Below are 19,557 nucleotides of genomic sequence, written 5' to 3'. Positions count from 1 at the left end.
AAAACACAAGGAAACAAACCTAGCAAAGTGGTGACATTTACATATTTCAATGAAACTTTCCCTTCATTCTATCCGTTTAGTTATTTAAGTTTTTTCCCCTTACATGTCACCCAACTGTTAAGAATAATCAACACTGGAAGACTGCTTATCCACATTCATATAAAAATAAGATTTATTTCAGAACCAGACAAACAGGAATATGTACAGCGAGCAGTCACAGGAAAGAAAGACAAATCCCCACAAATGTGCTTTGAAGAAAGAAAAAAAAAATCTCAATCTCAAAGTATTCCAAATTGTGCTTTACATTATGTGGACCAAAGGCACACAAGGACACAAACAGACAATGAAACACCTGAACTCTCAGAAGAACAAATACTTGCACCCCCTTAAGGCATGGTGTACAGGACCTGGTGGGAATGCTGCAAAGCTCGAAGTTCTGGTGTAGCATTTTTTTCAGATTGACATGCAAGGTATATTTTGAAGTAGGGGGTTTCCTTATCATTCCAGGTTTAGACAATGACCTCCATTTTAAGACAGAATTTGGTTAAGAGGTAGTGGAGTAACAGTTACACTTTCAAAATAGGTGCTTAAATCCTTTGTCAAGGGAGACTAATAGCTGCCAGTTTCTTCAAATGGGTTGCCTTCAATTGCACTTCGGGTGTAACTGAACTCTACACTTTGTTACAAGTTAATTTAAAACAGGATACATTTAGAAAATATTCTTTATATAGTGAATGAGAGCAAATAAAGAGAACAAAAAGCACTTGTGCATTAAATGCTACAATGACAAATATACTCAATTCTTACCACGGGGCAAGATTTAGTGTATTGCATGGCCTTGGACCTCAAAGTGTACTTTTTAATAGTTGCTGTTCAAGCAAGGACAGTGGCTCCCAAATTCCTACTGACTACAGTATATGAAGGTGGCTCATTTTCTCTTCCTCCCACATCCCAAAGACACAAGTGTTAGCGTGCTAAATGGTTCTGTGCACAAGCTGGCACTGTGATAGACTGGCACCCCACCCAGGACTGGTTCTGTCTTGCACCACATACTACCAAGGTAGGTAACTGGCTTCCTGAGGCTCTGCACTGAATAACCAAGTTAAAAAAAGAATAGACATAAATATTAACTACTAAAAGTGGTGGGTAAAATCTTCAGCAATTATATTTACACAAATGAACTACTTCAGTAAATGAAATTTAAAAATGAATAGACAAACTTAAAGAACAAATTGTTCACCAGGAACATTTTTTTTTAATAAATCCAGTGCTATCGTTCACTGAGACTGAGTGCAGTAACCTAATTATTCACTGAAGCCCGGTTTCAAAAATGCCATGTGTATTCTTATTCCAGTTAGAGAAAGCAGGTTAACATGCACAGATTTCTTAGCAGGTAACCCAGTTGGTTACGCGGCCATGTAAACCCTTAACCAGGTTACACTTAAGGATTTTGCGGCCTGTGCATGTTTGCCGAATTCTGTTAGCCCACACATGTCTTTGCCTCACTCATGCTTCTAGCAGCATCAGGTAAATAAAAATTAAAACAAACAAAAGAAACAACAAACAGTTGAAGCATTCACAAAGATAAAATTTCCTGAGGCAGCTGCTCAGTTGATTACATTATTTCTTTGCCTCAATATCTTTCTAAATATTTCAGAAATCACTAAATTTATGTTGATGGGCTGAGTGTGCACTGCAAAGTGCTGCAGCACATTTTTCATAGATACAGACTCCATTGTTTTTGGGTTGAAGGTGGCCTTTGATGATGTATAATCTTTTTGTTGTGCAGTTTTATGACATCAGAGTGTTTTGCCAAAGGAGAACTAAATAAGCGCATGTGAACAGGTTTTTAAGAAACCAGATTTCTGCCTTAACTGGGTTACTCAACTTATCCCACATTTACAAACATATGTAAAATACACCCTGTGATGATGTCAAAGAGAATTAATGCTGAGGGATTCAAAGATGGATACTGTATATATTATATTTGGGGGATCACAGCTTCACAGTGCAGTCAGTACAAGTAAAATAAGAATTGAAGCCAATTATATCCACCCATAGAGGAAGTGCCAAAATACTTTCTTGAAAAATATCAGTTTGAAACATCAAAAATACAGATGCATCAGTTTAGGAAGCATAAATAAACGTATGTTAAAAGTGAAAGTTCTATTTCAAAAGAAAATCAAAGGATATGAAGCTGGCAGATAGTACCAGGGGTGTTGCACCAGATAATAGCAGACAGTAAATATTCACAACTAGAACAAAAATTAATATGGGTTTCTATACAAAGGAGTGCACTGGAAACCAACATTAAAATCATATTAAGACAATTTTACTCTTTTGGTTTTATATGTACATTACTATACAGACTGCCTGCTGTCCATTTGGTGGAACTTGTCAGACTAGAAATAATTTGCATATGTTAGCATTAATTTAGGACTGTAAACTGAGCACACTCCTAGGCCAGAAGCCAGTCTATCGCTGATTGAGTGACCTTACCTCATGCCGTCTACAGGTTGTAAAGCATTGTGCTCTTTAAATTTTCTGAAATCCATGAAGTGCAAAGCCGAAAAATTCTCAGTGTTTAATACCACAAAAAAAAAAAATGATCAAAAGTATTTCATTTGGTCATAAAATATTTTGACAGATGGATGGATTTAGACAGACGTGACACCTTTTCCAAGAAAATGGATTAAAAAGGTGAGCGCTAAGCATGAATCAGTTTGTCTTGAAAGGAATGTAAAAACGCTGAAAATAAACTAATTTTTACTGATGATAAAAATATCTCTTACTACAAATTCAAAGGAAAATCTACTTAATACACATCTGTATTTTGTTGGCATCACGAGGAATTAAATGTAATCAATAAAAGTAAAGCCAAATAAAATTAATTTGATTGGGACAATTGTGTTATGAATTAAAGCAAGCCAAAGGCTAGCAGTAATTTAATAATTAAAGTTGTTATTTGATGTTGGTTAATCAGTAAAACTTATTCTTTTTAAATAATGATTATAAAAATTAGCACCTAACTTGGTCTCATATTCCCACAGTTATATGTAGTAGTTACAACAGCAGTGATGATTCTAGTATAAATATTTATGCAAAAAGTTGTCAATCTTCTGATTTGGTCTATTATGACAATTACTCTGCACAAAATTTTACAGTACATAGTAAAACAAACAAATAAACAAACAGTCTTCCCTCACCAGGAACAGTGTTAACAGCAGTTTTAAAGTGTCAACTCTACAGAGAACATTTACTGATCAAGAGCACAGGCACTTTTGCCATTTTTCACAAACTAATGGCAATGTGCCTAACCCTGCTTTAGTTAAAAAATAAAAATGTAGCTACATATAAAGTGTTAATGTGCTTCTTCAATGGATCCACTGGTTACTGTTAGGTATGTCAGAAAACAAAATTTGTCTTGACACTTTTGATCAAAGTCAATGAGGATGATATTGTAGTGGTAAATGTTTTGTAGCATTGACTTAAGAGTAACAGTAGACATATTTCATTGCTTTTTAGCAACTATCCACATTTTAAAAAGTAACTGAACAAACCTAATTTTATGAGGGGCATCCAAGCACCAGTAAGGTTCACAATATATTTAACACACAGCAACAGCAAATAATTACGACAGTCAGTTTCAAAGATCTCCAGTGTCAGAATTTCTATATGGCAGCAATTCTCAGTCAATCTGAACCTCCGTAAAGTCCCCAAGTTGAGCAATTCCCTCCTGCAAGAGCAAAAAAAAAAAGAAGAAAAAAGTTTTTAAATAAAATTTTTATTCACAAACATGACTTCTTTCTTTTGTACCCAACCATTCTAACTTTACTATTGATATACAGAAAGGCACAATATTAGTTTAATTTTGTGACACAGTTAGATAAGCAGTGTTGATGAAATAACATACCCATCCACCATGCTTCTGGATCCATGGTGCATAGGTTTCCATATATTTTTCTGTATATCCCATAAGTCTCTGTGTTCCACTGATCATGGAAACGCGCCTTGTGACATCCATTGTTAGGGCAATACGAGACAATGTTGGACTCTGAGGTACAGGAAGTGTAGAATCAGCATTAGCCTGACTGGCAAAAGAATCAACAAGATTGGCAAATGATGCATATGACATTCTTGTAATGCCTCTCTTCAGGGCGGGATCGGATTCAATCTGATGAAAGGCGTCGGAAAGAAAAATATTAGTAAAAATATTTCTCTTCATTACATACCTTCACTGCATTATAAACCTCTCCAAGCAAACCTTTTTGTTAATTGCATCTCCTTGTACAGACAAAAGTTCCACCAGCTTCTGGATCATGGCTTCCTTTTCATTTCCTGTAAAATACAGATATGAATCAGTCTGAAAGAAGTATATTGGGGATGGTAGCAATTGATTCCGTAACATAACCCAAAAATAATGCAAAACATTCAGGATGAGATGTCATTTAGTTCTTCTGAACATGCAAGATTTACTTTTAATACCTAGAACTAACAGTATTGTGACTGTTTAGGGACTTTTTCACTAAAGCGCAAATTAAACAAAAATATGGCAACACCTGGCCAAATAACCTATTGATTGGCCTACTGATGTCAAGAACAAACTTTTGACAGTTAGTAAGAAAATGTTAAAAATACAAACCTGGTTTAGAAGTAGACTTAGCAGGCTTTTGAGGTCTGACCTTTCTGGCAATGTTCTCCAGAGTGACAGCCACTTCCGAGTAGACTATTGGGTCATGAGATAGTATTGGAAAAAATAAACAGTTAAATTGTTAACTTAAGTTTTTATTCTTTGGTATTTGTCCCCCACCTAAAAATAGGGTTTTTTTTTGGCAGTTGACTTTTATTACATTTTATAAATGACAACAGAGCTGAAAGCTGAAACAGCATTTCTGTTTAAAATGATAACCCTGACTCTGCACCCCTCATCTCCGACTGTCAAAAGATCAAGATAACTATGCTTGTTACACATGGGCCTACTTTAAAATCTATGCAGACCCCAAAGCCCCAAATATGGTTATCATACCATAAACAGCTATAGTGGCTTCCACAACCTATTCTTCAATAGTTTGACTTTTGATGGCTAAATCAGCTATTAAAGTTCCAAACCAAGGTGTAATATTTGGCAAGTGACCAAACAGTGCCTGGGCTGAAGAGGCAGGCACTGTAAGGGTCCAGGATTTTAACTTCTATCTCAACTAAAAGCTAATCATTTTAATTAGAAATTCTTTTTATTGATTCATGTGCCTTACAAGAGGTTTAAATGTACAGGGAATAACAGAAAAGTATTTTCCTCATCTAGACCATTAAGCAACGTAACAGTTCGGGATCAGCTCAAAACAGCATAGCAAATCAAAACACCACAACTATTTGACCTGTGAGAAGGCACTTGTACTAAAGAGTTCTAGCTTCCAAAAAATAAACACCCTTTCTTTTTTTTGTAAACTCTTCTTGGAGAAAACTGGCAGCTTCATAGAATTAACTCATTTTGGAGTAAAAGGTTCAGGGTGTGGTATCAAAATTATACTCATTATTGCCAAAAAGAGAATAAATGAAAAACAACTCCAAACAAAAATTTACTCAAAAACTGCATGACTGATTACAGTCAACTGACATTAACATATCTACAATTAATACAATTAATACTTAGGGTGTTGTATCCTACCCTAAAGTTTGGGGCAAGTTTCTTAATCTTTAACCTTGAGTGAGTTTTAAAATTTCAAATATTTTGCAACTTACTAGGTGATGAAGGTGGGGTTGAAGGATCATTTTTCCCCCGCTTTGACTTCTTAAAGATTTTCAGGAAAGAGGGCTTCTTTGGTAACTTCTTTTCTTTCTTTACTTCTTCATCATCCTCATCATCTGCCTCTGCCCTCACACAAGCCAGCAGGGGGCTAGGTATTGAACTGGAATCATCATATCGCTCCTTAATCTTATTGGAATTCTTCTTCTTTATTCGCTTCTTAATACTGGTCTTAAAACCATGCTTCATCTCCTCAACCCGGTTTATCTCCTCATGAATAGAGTCCCAGCTCCCATTTGATATCATATCATGTTTTAACTGTCTATGAAGAGATTCTCTTCCTCCTTCATTCTTTTTTGACTCTGCCCCAGAATATACCTTATGTTTAGGGGAAGCACTGTGAGAAAAATAAGTAGATAAAGACTACTATCAGAAAACAAGAACACTCAAAAGCAATTTTCCTGTTTCTTCATTTTAACAAAGATTCTGAATGACCTGGAACTAAATGCTTTGTTTCTGTAAGATGCGTGTTTGGGTCTAACAATTTCAATTCCTCCCCCACCCCTTATCCTCCAAATCTTGCGACAGTGTCCTCCTCTCACACAATAATAAATAACAAGGCTTTAGATTTGACTTTCATATGAGATTTCCTCATTTATAAAATATTATTAAAGATAAATATTAGCAAAGCATCAAAAAGATACTAATGGTATGAGTGTTGCGGTTTCTGGTTAGTCACAGTATCTGAAGGTTTTCTAACCAGTCCATAATATAAAGAACATCTTGTGTTCTGATCTCACTTTTATGATGTAATAGATATTCAGGCAGCTAAATTCCTCTTTATCAATGTAACGACTTGGAGACTGGCTTGACACGAGGTGTACAAATCTCCAGTTTATTAACAAACAGCAGGTGTGAAACTACAAGTAAAGAAACATAATATTCTGCACACAAATAAAATAGTTTGGTAACAGCTTTAAAACTATAAGTAGCAATATAGTGGGTTAAAATTTTACATTTATAAACTTACCAGCTATGCTACCATAGGCTTAAACAAAAGGGATGAACTTCACTGTATGTATTTGTGGCAGACACATTGGGAAGGTCCCACTGTAAGGTGGCTCGGGAAGGACAAATATATCGAAGCAAACATATTGAAGGCTAAAATAACAGAATACAATAACACTGTCCGTCTTGAGAGGCACTGCTATTTCTCTAAGATTATAAATAACAATGCTAGTAATCCCAGAGTCTTATTTTCTACAACTGATCATCTGTTAAACCCAGGTAACACAAAGGAATTCCCCCAGAATACTTCCAGTGAAACCTGTGAGAACATTGCTGTATTTTTCAATCAAAAAATTAATGATATTAGAGATAACATAGTATATCTCCCCAACACTGCAGAACCTCCAAAGCCCCGGTACTCCATTATAAACAAATTAAATGCTTTCACCAGGATAGATTTACCTGAATTACATAGTATAATCTCTCAACTGAAACCCTCCACCTGCGTCCTTGATCCAATACCAACCAGGTTTTTCAAAGAAGTATCAGGCGTGCTAATTGACAATATCCTGGACATAGTTAATTCGTCATTAGATACGGGGGTCTTTCCAGACTGTCTTAAGACTGCTGTAGTTAAACCCCTGCTCAAGAAAAATAATCTTGACCCCCCTGCCTTTGAAAATTTTAGACCCATCTCTAACCTGCCCTTCTTAAGTAAAATTCTAGAGAAGGCAGTCATTTTGCAATTAAATGACCACCTCAATAAACATGCTATTCTTGATAAATTTCAGTCAGGCTTCAGAACAAATCACAGCACAGAAACTGCACTTGTTAAAGTAGTAAATGACTTGGGTAAATGCAGACAGAGGCCATTTATCTGTTCTCATCCTCTTAGATCTGAGTGCCGCATTTGACACCATTGATCACAATATTCTTAGAAATTGCCTTAGTCAATGGGTGGGCCTCTCTGGCAGTGTCTTAAATTGGTTTGAATCCTACCTGGCAGGTAGAAAATTCTTTGTGAGTTGTGGTAATCAAATCTCAAAGACACATGATATCCGATATGGTGTTCCACAAGGCTCTATCCTGGGTCCGCTGCTTTTCTCAATCTACATGCTTCCGTTAGGTCAGATTATCTCAGGTTACAACGTGAGCTACCACAGCTATGCTGATGACACACAGCTGTACTTATCAATAGCACCTGATGACTCCGACTCTTTCGATACACTAACACAATGTCTTACTGGTATTTCTGAATGGATGAATAGTAATTTTCTCAAACTAAATAAAGAGAAAACTGAAATTTTAGTAATTGGCAATAATGGATTCAATGAGGTCATCAGAAATAAACTTGATGCACTAGGATTAAAAGTTAAGACGGAAGTAAAAAATTTAGGGGTAACCGTAGACTGTAATCTGAATTTTAAATCGCATATTCATCAGACCACTATGACAGCATTTTTTCACTTAAGAAACATAGCAAAAGTTAGACCTCTTATATCATTGAAAGATGCTGAGAAATTCATTCACGCTTTTGTTTTCAGTCGACTAGATTACTGTAACGCACTCCTCTCAGGACTACCCAAAAAAGACATAAATCACTTGCAGCTGCTAGAATCCTAACTGGGAAAAGAAAATCCGAACACATTTCTCCAGTTTTGATGTCACTACACTGGTTGCCTGTGTCATTCAGGATTGACTTTAAAATTCTGCTTATGGTTTATAAAGCCTTAAATAATCTCACTCCATCTTATATATCGGAATGCCTGACACGTTATATTCCAAATCGCAACCTTAGATCCTCAAATGAGTGTCTCCTTAGAATTCCAAAAGCTAAACTTAAAAGAAGTGGTGAGGCGGCCTTCTGCTGTTATGCACCTAAAATTTGGAATAGCCTGCCAATAGGAATTCGCAAGGCAAATACAGTGGAGCACTTTAAAACACTGCTGAAAACACATTACTTTAACATGGCTTTCTCCTAACTTCACTTTAACTTAATCCTGATACTCTGTATGTTCAATTCATCATAATAACTATTCATAGTGGCTCTAAAATCCGTACTGACCCCAACTCTCTCTTCTGTTTCTTTTTCTGGTTTCTTTGTGGTGGCGGCCTGCGCCACCACCACCTACTCAAAGCATCATGATGCACCAACATTGATGGACTGAAAGCCAGAAGTCTACGTGACCATCATCATCAGGTCCTTCCATGAAAACCCTAAATACAAAGAGGACTGTTTCATTTATGTTAGGTAGATTGCCCAGAGGGGACTGGGCGGTCTCGTGGTCTGGAACCCCTACAGATTTAATTTTTTTCTCCAGCCTTTGGAGTTTTTTTTGTTTTTTCTGTCCACCCTGGCCATCGGACCTTACTTATTCTATGTTAATTAATGTTGACTTATGTTTATTTTTTATTGTGTCTTCTATTTTTCTATTCATTTTGTAAAGCACTTTGAGCTACATTTTTTGTATGAATATGTGCTATATAAATAAATGTTGATTGATTGATATTTGAACAGAACAACAATTTGCAAAAATTGAAATGATTAATGCTTAAGCATTTTGCCCATCTTAACAAACATGACATCTTGCATAATTTAGCTCAACGAGTAAAAATATACTTTTCTTCATTTCAAATGCAAAAAACTGTCTCTAATGCATACTACTATTACTGTTTCTGGTGGTTTAGAAACCATTGCCTAAAGTAAGTACAAGAAAAAAGACATGAAATGCAGAGGCAAGTCCAAATGTCAACAACTACTAATCATAATCATCCTTTGACACCATCCATTTGACCCTCTCTCACCTGGACAAGAAGAACACATACGTGTGAATGTTGTTCATAGGCTTTAGTTCAGCATTCAGCACACTCATGCCTCAGCACCAGATTGGCACGCTAAGCCTGCTGGGCCTGAACACCTCCCTCTGTAATTGGATCCTAGACTTCCTGACTAAAAAAACCTCATCCAGTCAGGATTGGAAACTGTATCTCCAGCACCACCACACTGAGCACTGGTGCTCCACAAGGCTGTGTGCTTAGTCCACTGCTTTCACTTTATTGACTGACAACTATGCATCAATGCACAGTTCTAACCATATCGTCAAGTTTGCTGACGACATGACTGTGGTGGACCTCATCAGCATACCGAGAAGAGGTGCACAGTTTAACGGACTGGTGCAAAGCCAACAACATGTCTCTGAATGCGAACAAAACATTGTTGACTTCAGAAGATCTAGAAGCGACCACACTCTGCTGTACTTCAACGGCTCAAGTGTTTAGATCATCAAGAGCAAGAGAATTCTTGACGCTCACCTGGTCCCTCAACACCATCCTCCATAGCCAACAAAGCCCAGCAGCGTCTTAATTCCTGCAAAGGCTGAGAAAAGGCATCAACCATGTGCACCACCTTCTACAGAGGGACTATTGAGAGCATCCTGTGCAGCTGCATCACTGTCTGGTTTGGGAATTGCAGTGTTATGAATCCAAGACCCTACAGGTGATAATGAGGACAGCTGAGAAGATCATCGTAATCTCTTCTCTCTCTCCATCACAGGCATGTACCTACACGTTGCATCCGCAAAGCCACCAGCATAGTGGAGGACCCAATGAACCCCTCACAAACTATTCACTGTCCTGCCATTTGGAAAAAGGTACCAAAGCATTCAGGCCTTCAACAGAGGGATGTGTAATAGTTTCCCTTAAGCCATAAGACTCCTAAACACTCAGGGACTAGACTGATAACACATACACACCTTCCCACTTAACTTGATCATGTCTTTATATTTATTATCTTTATCATACTTTTACTTTCTTCCTGTTTCCTGTGTCATCTTTACATCTGTTCCTTCTTTTAAGATACTGTCACATTTTGGCACAGCCTGAAATTTTATGTAGACATAATAAATGTGTACTGGTTGGCACTGCACTGTCTTCGTTTGTACCACTGTCTGTCTTTGCACTGTCCTGCAATGTTTGCACATACTTGGACACATGCACTTTATGTTAAAATGTGTAGTTTTTCTGTAGTCCTGTCTTCTATGTAGCATTGTGGTCCAGGAGGAACGTTATTTTGTTTCACTGTGTACTGTACTAACTGTATATGGTTGAAATGACAGTAAAAAGTTACTATTACTACTGCTATTGGTATATGATCCTACATTCGCACACCAGAATCTACTAAGTGAAAACATTAAAAATGAGCTGCTTTATGTCTGACTCCTCAAAGCAGAAGTAGGAGATTTTGGTAAACACATTGATAAAAGACATAAACAGGGAAAATGAGTTAAAAAACAAAAAAACAAACCAGGACATGTATGGCCTGATTTAGTGCGAATACACGCATATAGGCCAAATGTGACAACATTAATACATAACTATAATTTAATTCTGAAAATCACTGAATAATCTAACAAGGTTACAGATAGAAACATATTCCAAAAAGAATGTGGGCACAAAAAGGAGAATAAGAAGAAAAGGAACGTGTGTACTCTATGGTATTCCACTTTACATTTTTACTATTCAAATTTTAGGATGACACTTACAGTACCTTACCTGCCCTTAAACCATTGTTCCAAAATCATATTAAATCATTTGGGTCCATTCACCAAAAGGAGTTGCAAGGATTTCCTCTAGATTGCATTTTAAGGTTGGTGCTCTCTAAATATAGCTGACATATAGGTATGTCATTTTAGCAAAATTAAACAACGTATACCACATGGAACAAAACAGGAATAACACAACAGTTTGAAAAGCAGAGCAAATGGCTAATTTTATAATTTCACATGCCTCTGGTTTTCAAATTCCTAACATCACTACATGTTTCATTTCATTTTAAATCTAGTGCAAACCTTTAACCCTGGTGACATACAAGCCACAATGTATGTTACTTGTTTACATATTCTATATTTCTACAATGCAAGAACTGTCAAGTTGAGTGACTTTGCTATGGGTACGGGCTGAGATGGTGGACAGAACTTTCATCCAAACTGTTTAGTTTGCTGCAACAGCCAATACACCATAACTTATTGCATTGAAAGAAATGTTACATGCAAGTCATATAATCTCACTGGAGAGGAGTGACTAGATCTTTAAAGCTGCTGACAGCAACACAATATTTAAAGAAAATGCTGAATGCAAGCTACTGGGTAAAAGGCTGAAAAGTGCTTAATTTCTGGCGTGGTGAGGAAAGCTGATCTGTCCCCGGACTGTGCCAAGCCATTAAGATGTACAGCAGGTTTGTGAAAAGCTCAGTTCCTTTTCATTTATGACAAGAGATGTGCATGAACAGCATTCTTTAAGCCCTTCACACTGTATAATATCCAGCAACTCTTCACCCTCTTGCTGTTTAATGAGAGACGTTAAGCTAGTAACCTACTTGCACACACTTGCTTGTCCTCATCTTTGACTAAATATACTACTGTGAAAACCACTAGCTTTGGCAAATTTTTGTACTGCTCAATTTGTTTCTCCTACCTTACCACACTACATTATTTTAGTGCAAATCTACAGCTGTTCAAGGCATAACCGCCACTGTTAAAACAATAGGCCCTACTTTAACTGTCAAATGTATACAAGAGCCACTGTGATCATATATGACAACAGTAAAACAAGTACATTGTACGCATGCGGGATTATACATAATATACACACACACACTTTGTTAATTTACCATTGGTTATTTTGTGACATATGCCTTTATTGACCATTCAACAGCAAAGTTACTTGTATTATTTGATTATTGTTTCAGGTGTAATACTTATTTCATAATTAGTGACAGAATAATATGATTATTGGCCTGGGTCTGCTGTACTGGGCAACCATGACAGTGTACTTTACTGTTCCTACATGAAAATAATGTTAATAAATTGAACAGCTTGTTTTGGTCTGTAACTTTTAACATTTAATTATTTCATTTTTATGGTAATAAAACCCCACAACCTATACAGAAAATGTGTCAACTCAGATATTGGAGGGTATTAGTGGCTGCAGGTTTTACCAGTAACCAGTGATTGTTCCATTAGCAGCAATCTTCTTTAATCACCATTTTACAGATCAGTTTCCTAAGTTTCGAACACATAATGGTTACCTTTTCTTAACCAAACATAAAACGCAAAGTGAACCAACAAATTAGCATCCACTGTAATGTCATTTATAAATGTGTTTATCAGGCAATATCTGATGAAAAGTGAAGGTCAAATAAATTTTGATCTGCTCTGCAAAACATTTTGATGGTGCTCAAAAAAAAAAAAAAACCTTTTAGAAATCTTGTGCGGCTGAATGAAAGCACTAAAAAGACAAAGAATTAAATAAGGGGTTACACCAACTACAGGTTGGACTTCTATTTAAGAATTTTTGGAGTTAAAAAAAAAAAAAAAAAAAAGTGTCTTCCAGGAATTGAGCTTGACGATCTTAAGTTGGCTGATCATCTATTGGTGTTTTTGTATATCTCTATTTGGATTCTAATAGAGGTTGAGAGAAAAAAAAAAGGAAAGAATGGTCCGAAATCTTAAAAAAGCAAGTAGTTTAAAATTAAGGAAAAATGAGCAAGTTCTGTTTGCGGCAGCAATTGCTTATTAATTCAGAAAACAGCTGGAATGAAAACCTGCAGCCATGGCAGCCCTCCAAGATCGGGGTTTGGAATCCTTGCTATAGAGGAAAAGTGCAGACGGAGGAAGAAACTTCCTGATTAAGATGTAAAGGGCTTTAACAAACGGAGATTGTTTTTTCCTGCATTAAAGAATTAGTTGCTTCTAGTCCTCCACTGATTACTGGTGTCTCGAGATAAAAATCACAAAGGCTCTACCCTTGTGCCCCAAACGTCTTGAACACCAAGTTAATTACTTGAATCAGGCTACCAGTCTTAGACAGTCCTCTCTGGAAAAAACCTACTCAAACTACGTTTGGGGTCGCATCAGGATAGAACCGCAAAGCAGGAGCCAATTTACCGCTTTCAGCCCACTCATGACTTAACCCGCACGTCTCTGGTGTACTAGTGGTAAAACTGAATAGACAGAGAAAACCCCACCCGAACTTGCATTCAACCACCCGACCTGTGATTTAAATCTGTGAGGCAGTAGCGGCAATCACTGCACCACCCTGACGCCCAAAACAGAAGCAACGATGCGTAAATACGGTGGCAATTTCAAGGAAGAGATTCTCGAACTATTCGTCAGAGTTTAGTGACGCCGAATAAGTTGGAAGTCTACAGAGTATAACGACTTGCTGTGTAGGTGAAGTAGTGCGTAAGCCAAGGATGATTACCTGAATTTGTTAGGGTCTCGGTATGCGCGGCCAATATGCCCCGGCCTCTCTGAAGAGTCTACCGCAAGAGACCGCTGCAGGAATGCCTCCAGAACAAGGCGCGTTTGTTCGTGGATTTCCATCTCGCCGAAGCGAGCCGAATGGAGGCTGAAACAGAGAACAAACTTCGGTCAAGTTTACTTAGGCGGTAAATCACCCTCTTTTTCTCTCTCTCTCTCTCCTGTATATCTCCGGGCGTGAATAGCCCCTCCTATGACGTACTGTATGTCAACGTGTTTTTTCAGGGAAGGGGAAGCCCAATATAATAGTCGAAGAGAATACAGTTCGTACCCTCACCGACTCCCCAGGACTTGAGACACCCACTTACCTAGCTTGAACGAGAACGCTCCACCATCGATCGATCGAAAGTATTTAAATGTCCGTGGTAATGTTAAAAGTAATGCGCCGTGGCTTACCTGGCATCTAAAACCGTGAACGGACGTTCAAATTAATTGATTTATTTCACTTAGAGAAATGTTCGCGACTCGTGTGTTTAAACGCTTCCTAAAAAAAAAAAAAGTTGTTACCGGTGTTTGCCAACTGCGCAAGCGCGGGCGTCTGTCTTTCTCCTCCTTCTCTTAAAGGTGCACAGAGGCGAGGTGATATTCGTAAAGCGCTACTGAGCAACATCAGCAGAAGTGAAATAAAGAAATTTGATAACATGCACAGCGCTCAGGTTACTGATATTAGCAGCGTGGAAAAGGTGAATGAATATCTGTTATACAGCTAAACTGAGCTCCACTTGTCACTTGTTTAATTCTTTATATTTCAGAATAAATGTTCGATGCACCCGGCTCTAGAGTCGGTTCGGTTTGGTTTAGTGCAGTTAAGGCTGAGGTGTGATTGAATACCACAGTAAAATACATTTTGTGTTCAAAGCTGGTATATTTAATTTTAAAAAATGCAAAGACGAAGAATAACATGATACATAAAAATAAACTTAGACGTTAACGGGGGGCATATTGAACAGCAAGCACAAACTGAAGGAGTTGTTTGACCCACATTACTTAACTTTAAAGACGTTTCCTTTCACCTCGGAAGGTGCTGGAGTGATGGACGTTTATATCCACCTCGCCATTTTTAATGTCGGGAGACTGCCTAGGCAGCACTGAGGGCGAGGTAAGAACCTAGGACGGGACGCCAGGCCCTTACTGATAAAACTTATGTGCACACTTGTTCGGTGGTTCAATGTAAGTGAGAAGTCGCCGCCTAGCGTTCATGTTTAAAAGTAATTCTGCCATAAGTAATGCTGATGGAATATTTGGTTTCTCGATATAGCATTTGAATATGTTGTGACAGTTTTATATTACCCATGTTTGCTGGGCATTAAAGAAGTTGCAGTTGTTCAGAAAGTTAATCAAGGTTAAAACACAAAAGTGTAACAGGAAACTGAGGTCCATCCTTTCTTTGACACTTTAGCTGATTGCACCCAACTGAGTGAAGTATCATTTCTCCAGCACAGCCTCCTCCACCCCCCGCACCAGGGTTTAAGATTTTAGGATACACTGGTACAAGGGTTGGGAGAAACAGGGCTGGGAGCACTCGTTGGCTCCATTGTAAACCCCTGCGTACACCTAAACATTTTCTCCATATGCATTGCCTTTACTTATCAGGTCAGTCATGAGTTAGGAAAGAGTATAAAGACTATGAGGGATGTTGTTTTTTTTAGATGTACATGCTCTGTCATTAAGATTTTACAGCTTTAATGCAGAAGAGGAGTACTTGTATGCAAGTAGAAAAAAAGGTGTATGTCAGCATAGTAAAAAGGGCTGAATTAGGAAGATATACAGTATGTAAATAATAAAATGAGCATTTACTGCTTCTTGCCAAAATCTTTTATTGTATGTAGCAGAATTCCAAGAGTTCAGGGAGGGGTATAAAGGGTAGGCAGATAAGGACATAGACAGACACAAGGTGATAAATACATACAAATAGTTAAAATGTTGATGGATGGATGAAGAAACATACATATTAAATTATACTATACCTTTAAAGTAATTTACCTTGAAGTGAAACTTGTGAATGTGTCCTCCCATTCTTTCTTTTGTCCCCCTGTCCATTATTGCTTTCCCAATTCTCTGAGCACATTACTGTCTTCTCTAACTCTGATCTTCTCAGGGCTGCTCTTACTAATTACTTGGAGGGAGGGGGGTCAGAAGTTTTGAGGGGGATGTCAAATCAGAACTGTTGCCTTAGAAACAACCAACCAGAGCGTAGCGATAAGCTCCAGCACTTCCTCTGTGGCAGGAAGCCATACTGGGACTGCACGGGAAGTGATGTCGTCATTGGCAATACAGATGTTTACAAGAAGTGAAGCGAAAACAGGAAGAAAGAGGGAGGGGATGAAGGGAGAGGGGGGCACAAGATAATGTTTAGACCCCATAGACAGCTATACTGAAACAAGGTAACACCCTGTGCCACACTTGGTCTGATAAAGTGGCTCCAGAAATGTGGTTAAACATTGGCTTTTCTTACAGATATGAATTAAATTCTTGCACACGTTTACCCACTATAAGGATATGAGAAATGTGGCAGTATAGTACAAAATAAAATAAAGTTATATGATGCATACTGGCCACCTAAACTAGTAAAACTGGCAATGCACTTTACTTAATCGAGAATCAGTAATTTTCTTTTCAGCTTCAAAGTCAAGAGATCTCCAGGATCTCCACTTTTATTTTGCCTTTCTTATTTCCGAGTTGTTACTTAATGTAAGCCTTAACTGACTATAAAACTGCTCATCAACATACCATAAAAGTATCTTTCCTACACACAACATGCAATTGCAGAGTATTTCCTCTCCCTTTATATAATATCTATGTACATATAAAATGATAAGTAATTTATATCATCAGTTGCTTTTGAATTCAAGATACTTTACATTTTGTAATACCAGGAACAAACAAGATTCATATTTTACTTGCAAGTCTGGTGATCTGATTTACCATAAAGTTCCACCAGAACCAATACTGCCATCAGAAATAAATTTCTCAGAAGATGGTTTTGATCAAAATTTTATTTATGATCTATTTGTATATGCCTTTGTCTAGAACATAAACAAATTAGCATAATATATTAGTTCATAACACTATGGAGTTTCATACATACTGTACTGTACTTTTCCAAAAAGTAAGGTCATCATGGTTCAAGACAGTTACCCAGCATGGGTGGGATGCTAGGCAACTGCAGGGTCACAGACATGCATCAAAGCAATGTAAAAATGTCCGCCTGTATTTGTCTGGTATGTTGCGAGAACTACAATTTATTCAGACAGAGGCAATATTTGCAAACTCCTTTTAGAAAGCTCCCGAACAGAGGCTCAGGTACTATCAAGTGTCAAATTGTAACAATTTCAGTACTATTAATGTTTTGTGATCACCAAATGGCAGATGCTATGCTATAGCTTCATTAAGGGATAAAACGTTAAAAAGAAAGGCTGAGGTATCGGCCTTTACATGTGTGAAGTGGGCATCTTAACACACTAAAAAAGCAGTTATTCCTATCTTTATTTGTATGAATTTTCTCTTATTTAATTGATTATTTTTGTTACTAAAATGCCCTTGTCTGTGTTTACTTAGCATTGTGTTGTGTTGTATATAATGCATCAAAATTATTTCAGACTTGTGTTCTTCTTTGCATTGGTAACTATAACTGCTGTGCCACAATGTCACCTTATAAGAGAAAGCATCTACAAATCTAACAAAATTGGTAATGCCTAAAATATTCTATATGTTGCTAAGCAGTGAATGGGGTTTTTACCACTGGCTGCTGTTCATGGCACACCGTTTTCAAAAATGCTTCAGAGAATAATGTGTTTGATTGACCATAGAAGTGTCACAACCAAATGCATTTTCCCAAATATAAAGCAAGTAGCAAATTCAGCCACTTTTGCAAATATTAATGTAAGAATCTATAGTAAATTTAAGCACATTATTGTTAAATCAAAATCACACACTTCTTCCAGATCATGCAAACAAACATGTTGCATGATGTATGACAAACAAAAAAGCCTTGACCTGTTGTCCAGGAAATTCAGAAGTGATTACTGTATTTGACTGCAGATGGTGCCAAGCAATCTAATGATTTAAAAATTAGGTCATACCATTATAAAAAGAGCATAGGCCTGATGTTTGTTGTTTTACATGGAAAATATCTTTTAAAAAGCAAATAGCTTTTCAAATGGCATTCATGATATCTTAAAGTTATGGAGGAGATACCTGGAAAGTAGAAGGATGATAGTTCTGATTGATCCATGTCTTATTTGTGCCCACCCATGAAGAGAAGGTTGCATTTAGTTCAAAACAGGTTTAAAGGCTGCAGAGATCAGGAGAAGAGTTATCCATGAAGAGCCAGATGCTTTTTATATTAGAAGTTTGCATTTTTGCTCAGCTCTTGCTGATATGCCACTTTGTCTCAGTCTTAGCTTGCTGTCCTTCTGGTTTTTTGTGTATAGTTCTTCCTCTTTTGAAAAGACTATAATACGCAGGATGTTTCCTGCATCTGTTTTTCAAAGACGTAACAGAGTATTTCTCAACCAGAAGAATGCTCTTATTGATAGAATACTGTTTGAGATAATACCTAAAGTAGATATTTTGTTTTAGACTGTGTGAGCAGAATCTGAGAAATTTAAAAGAGCTAAGAGAAATCACATCCCTCTGGAACTCAGAATTTAAGATAGAAACACAAACGGCACTGCATTTGTGGCAATTTACAGAATTGGGTTATGATGAAAATCAATACATCTCTAGGGACACTGGACTGTCCATCTAGGGAAAGGGTGTGGGCTATTTATAAATTCTGCGTCCTTCTTCCTCAGACCACTCAATAACAGGAAGTCTGCTGTGACACAAACAGGAAAAATTAGTTTAGGGCAATGGAAATCACTTGCTGTAAACAAACCTCTCCCTTCCTTTTTGTCTGAACCCTCATCCACCTTCCTTTGTGCTTCTTTCATGTATAAACCTCCATCTCCAAGTTTTTTTTTGATCAGTCTCCCTCCCTGCATCTCTCTTTACAACAGCTTCCTTATCACCCATATATTTCCTCTCATTCTGCCTTCCCTGCTTGCGCTGCACTGTGACACTGACGATAACTCGCCTTGCCAGGCTTCCTCTTGCTCACTCTCTCCTGCCCCAGGGCAGCGTATTTTGTGTTCAGCTTCTCTGACCCTTCTTTTGCTGTGCCACCCCTCCCCTTCACATCCTCCTCCTCTCTCCTCCCGGCAATAGATTATTTATGATTACTGACTGCCCCCTCTCCACTTCTTTAACCCTAAAACTCTTCTTCACATTGAGGCCAGAGCTGATAGGTCATGTATCTTCTTGTAATGGGTTAAGGAAAGTACATTTTTTTAGGGTTGTTCTAAATTTGGCTTTATGCTATTCTTTTTACTAGACTGGAACTGATTATTTAGTATATATAACGGTATCATTTTTAATTAGCAATGAAAAACCTACCCTTGACTACATAAAACAATATTTTTCCAACTCTAAAAAATGTTATTCTTC

The 19,557-nt window shown here is 37.5% G+C and overlaps 1 protein-coding gene across 6 annotated transcripts; it reads right to left on the bottom strand.

Moving 5' to 3' along the window:
* Nucleotides 1–150: 150 nt before the first annotated feature.
* On the bottom strand, nucleotides 151–18,467 carry bcl2l12 (BCL2 like 12). Of its 6 annotated transcripts, none has more exons than XM_039776437.1 (7): nucleotides 18,268–18,467; nucleotides 14,012–14,158; nucleotides 5,740–6,140; nucleotides 4,643–4,726; nucleotides 4,265–4,338; nucleotides 3,914–4,174; nucleotides 151–3,736 (listed from the first exon to the last, which is right to left on the bottom strand). In XM_039776437.1, exons 1-7 carry the CDS (start codon nucleotides 18,339–18,341, stop codon nucleotides 3,689–3,691), a joined length of 1,089 nt encoding a protein of 362 aa, XP_039632371.1. In that variant the 5' UTR covers nucleotides 18,342–18,467; the 3' UTR covers nucleotides 151–3,688. The 6 variants fall into 6 exon arrangements, with proteins under 6 accessions (XP_039632371.1, XP_039632373.1, XP_039632375.1 ...); XM_039776439.1 differs by lacking the exon at nucleotides 18,268–18,467 and adding an exon at nucleotides 16,054–16,171; XM_039776441.1 differs by lacking the exon at nucleotides 18,268–18,467 and adding an exon at nucleotides 16,038–16,170.
* Nucleotides 18,468–19,557: the final 1,090 nt, after the last annotated feature.

This window comes from Polypterus senegalus, chromosome 13 (assembly GCF_016835505.1).
Source record: "Polypterus senegalus isolate Bchr_013 chromosome 13, ASM1683550v1, whole genome shotgun sequence".
NCBI classification, from domain to species: domain Eukaryota; kingdom Metazoa; phylum Chordata; class Cladistia; order Polypteriformes; family Polypteridae; genus Polypterus; species Polypterus senegalus.
Note: the sequence above shows the minus strand (reverse complement) of the source record. Positions and strands in the feature narration are given on the sequence as shown.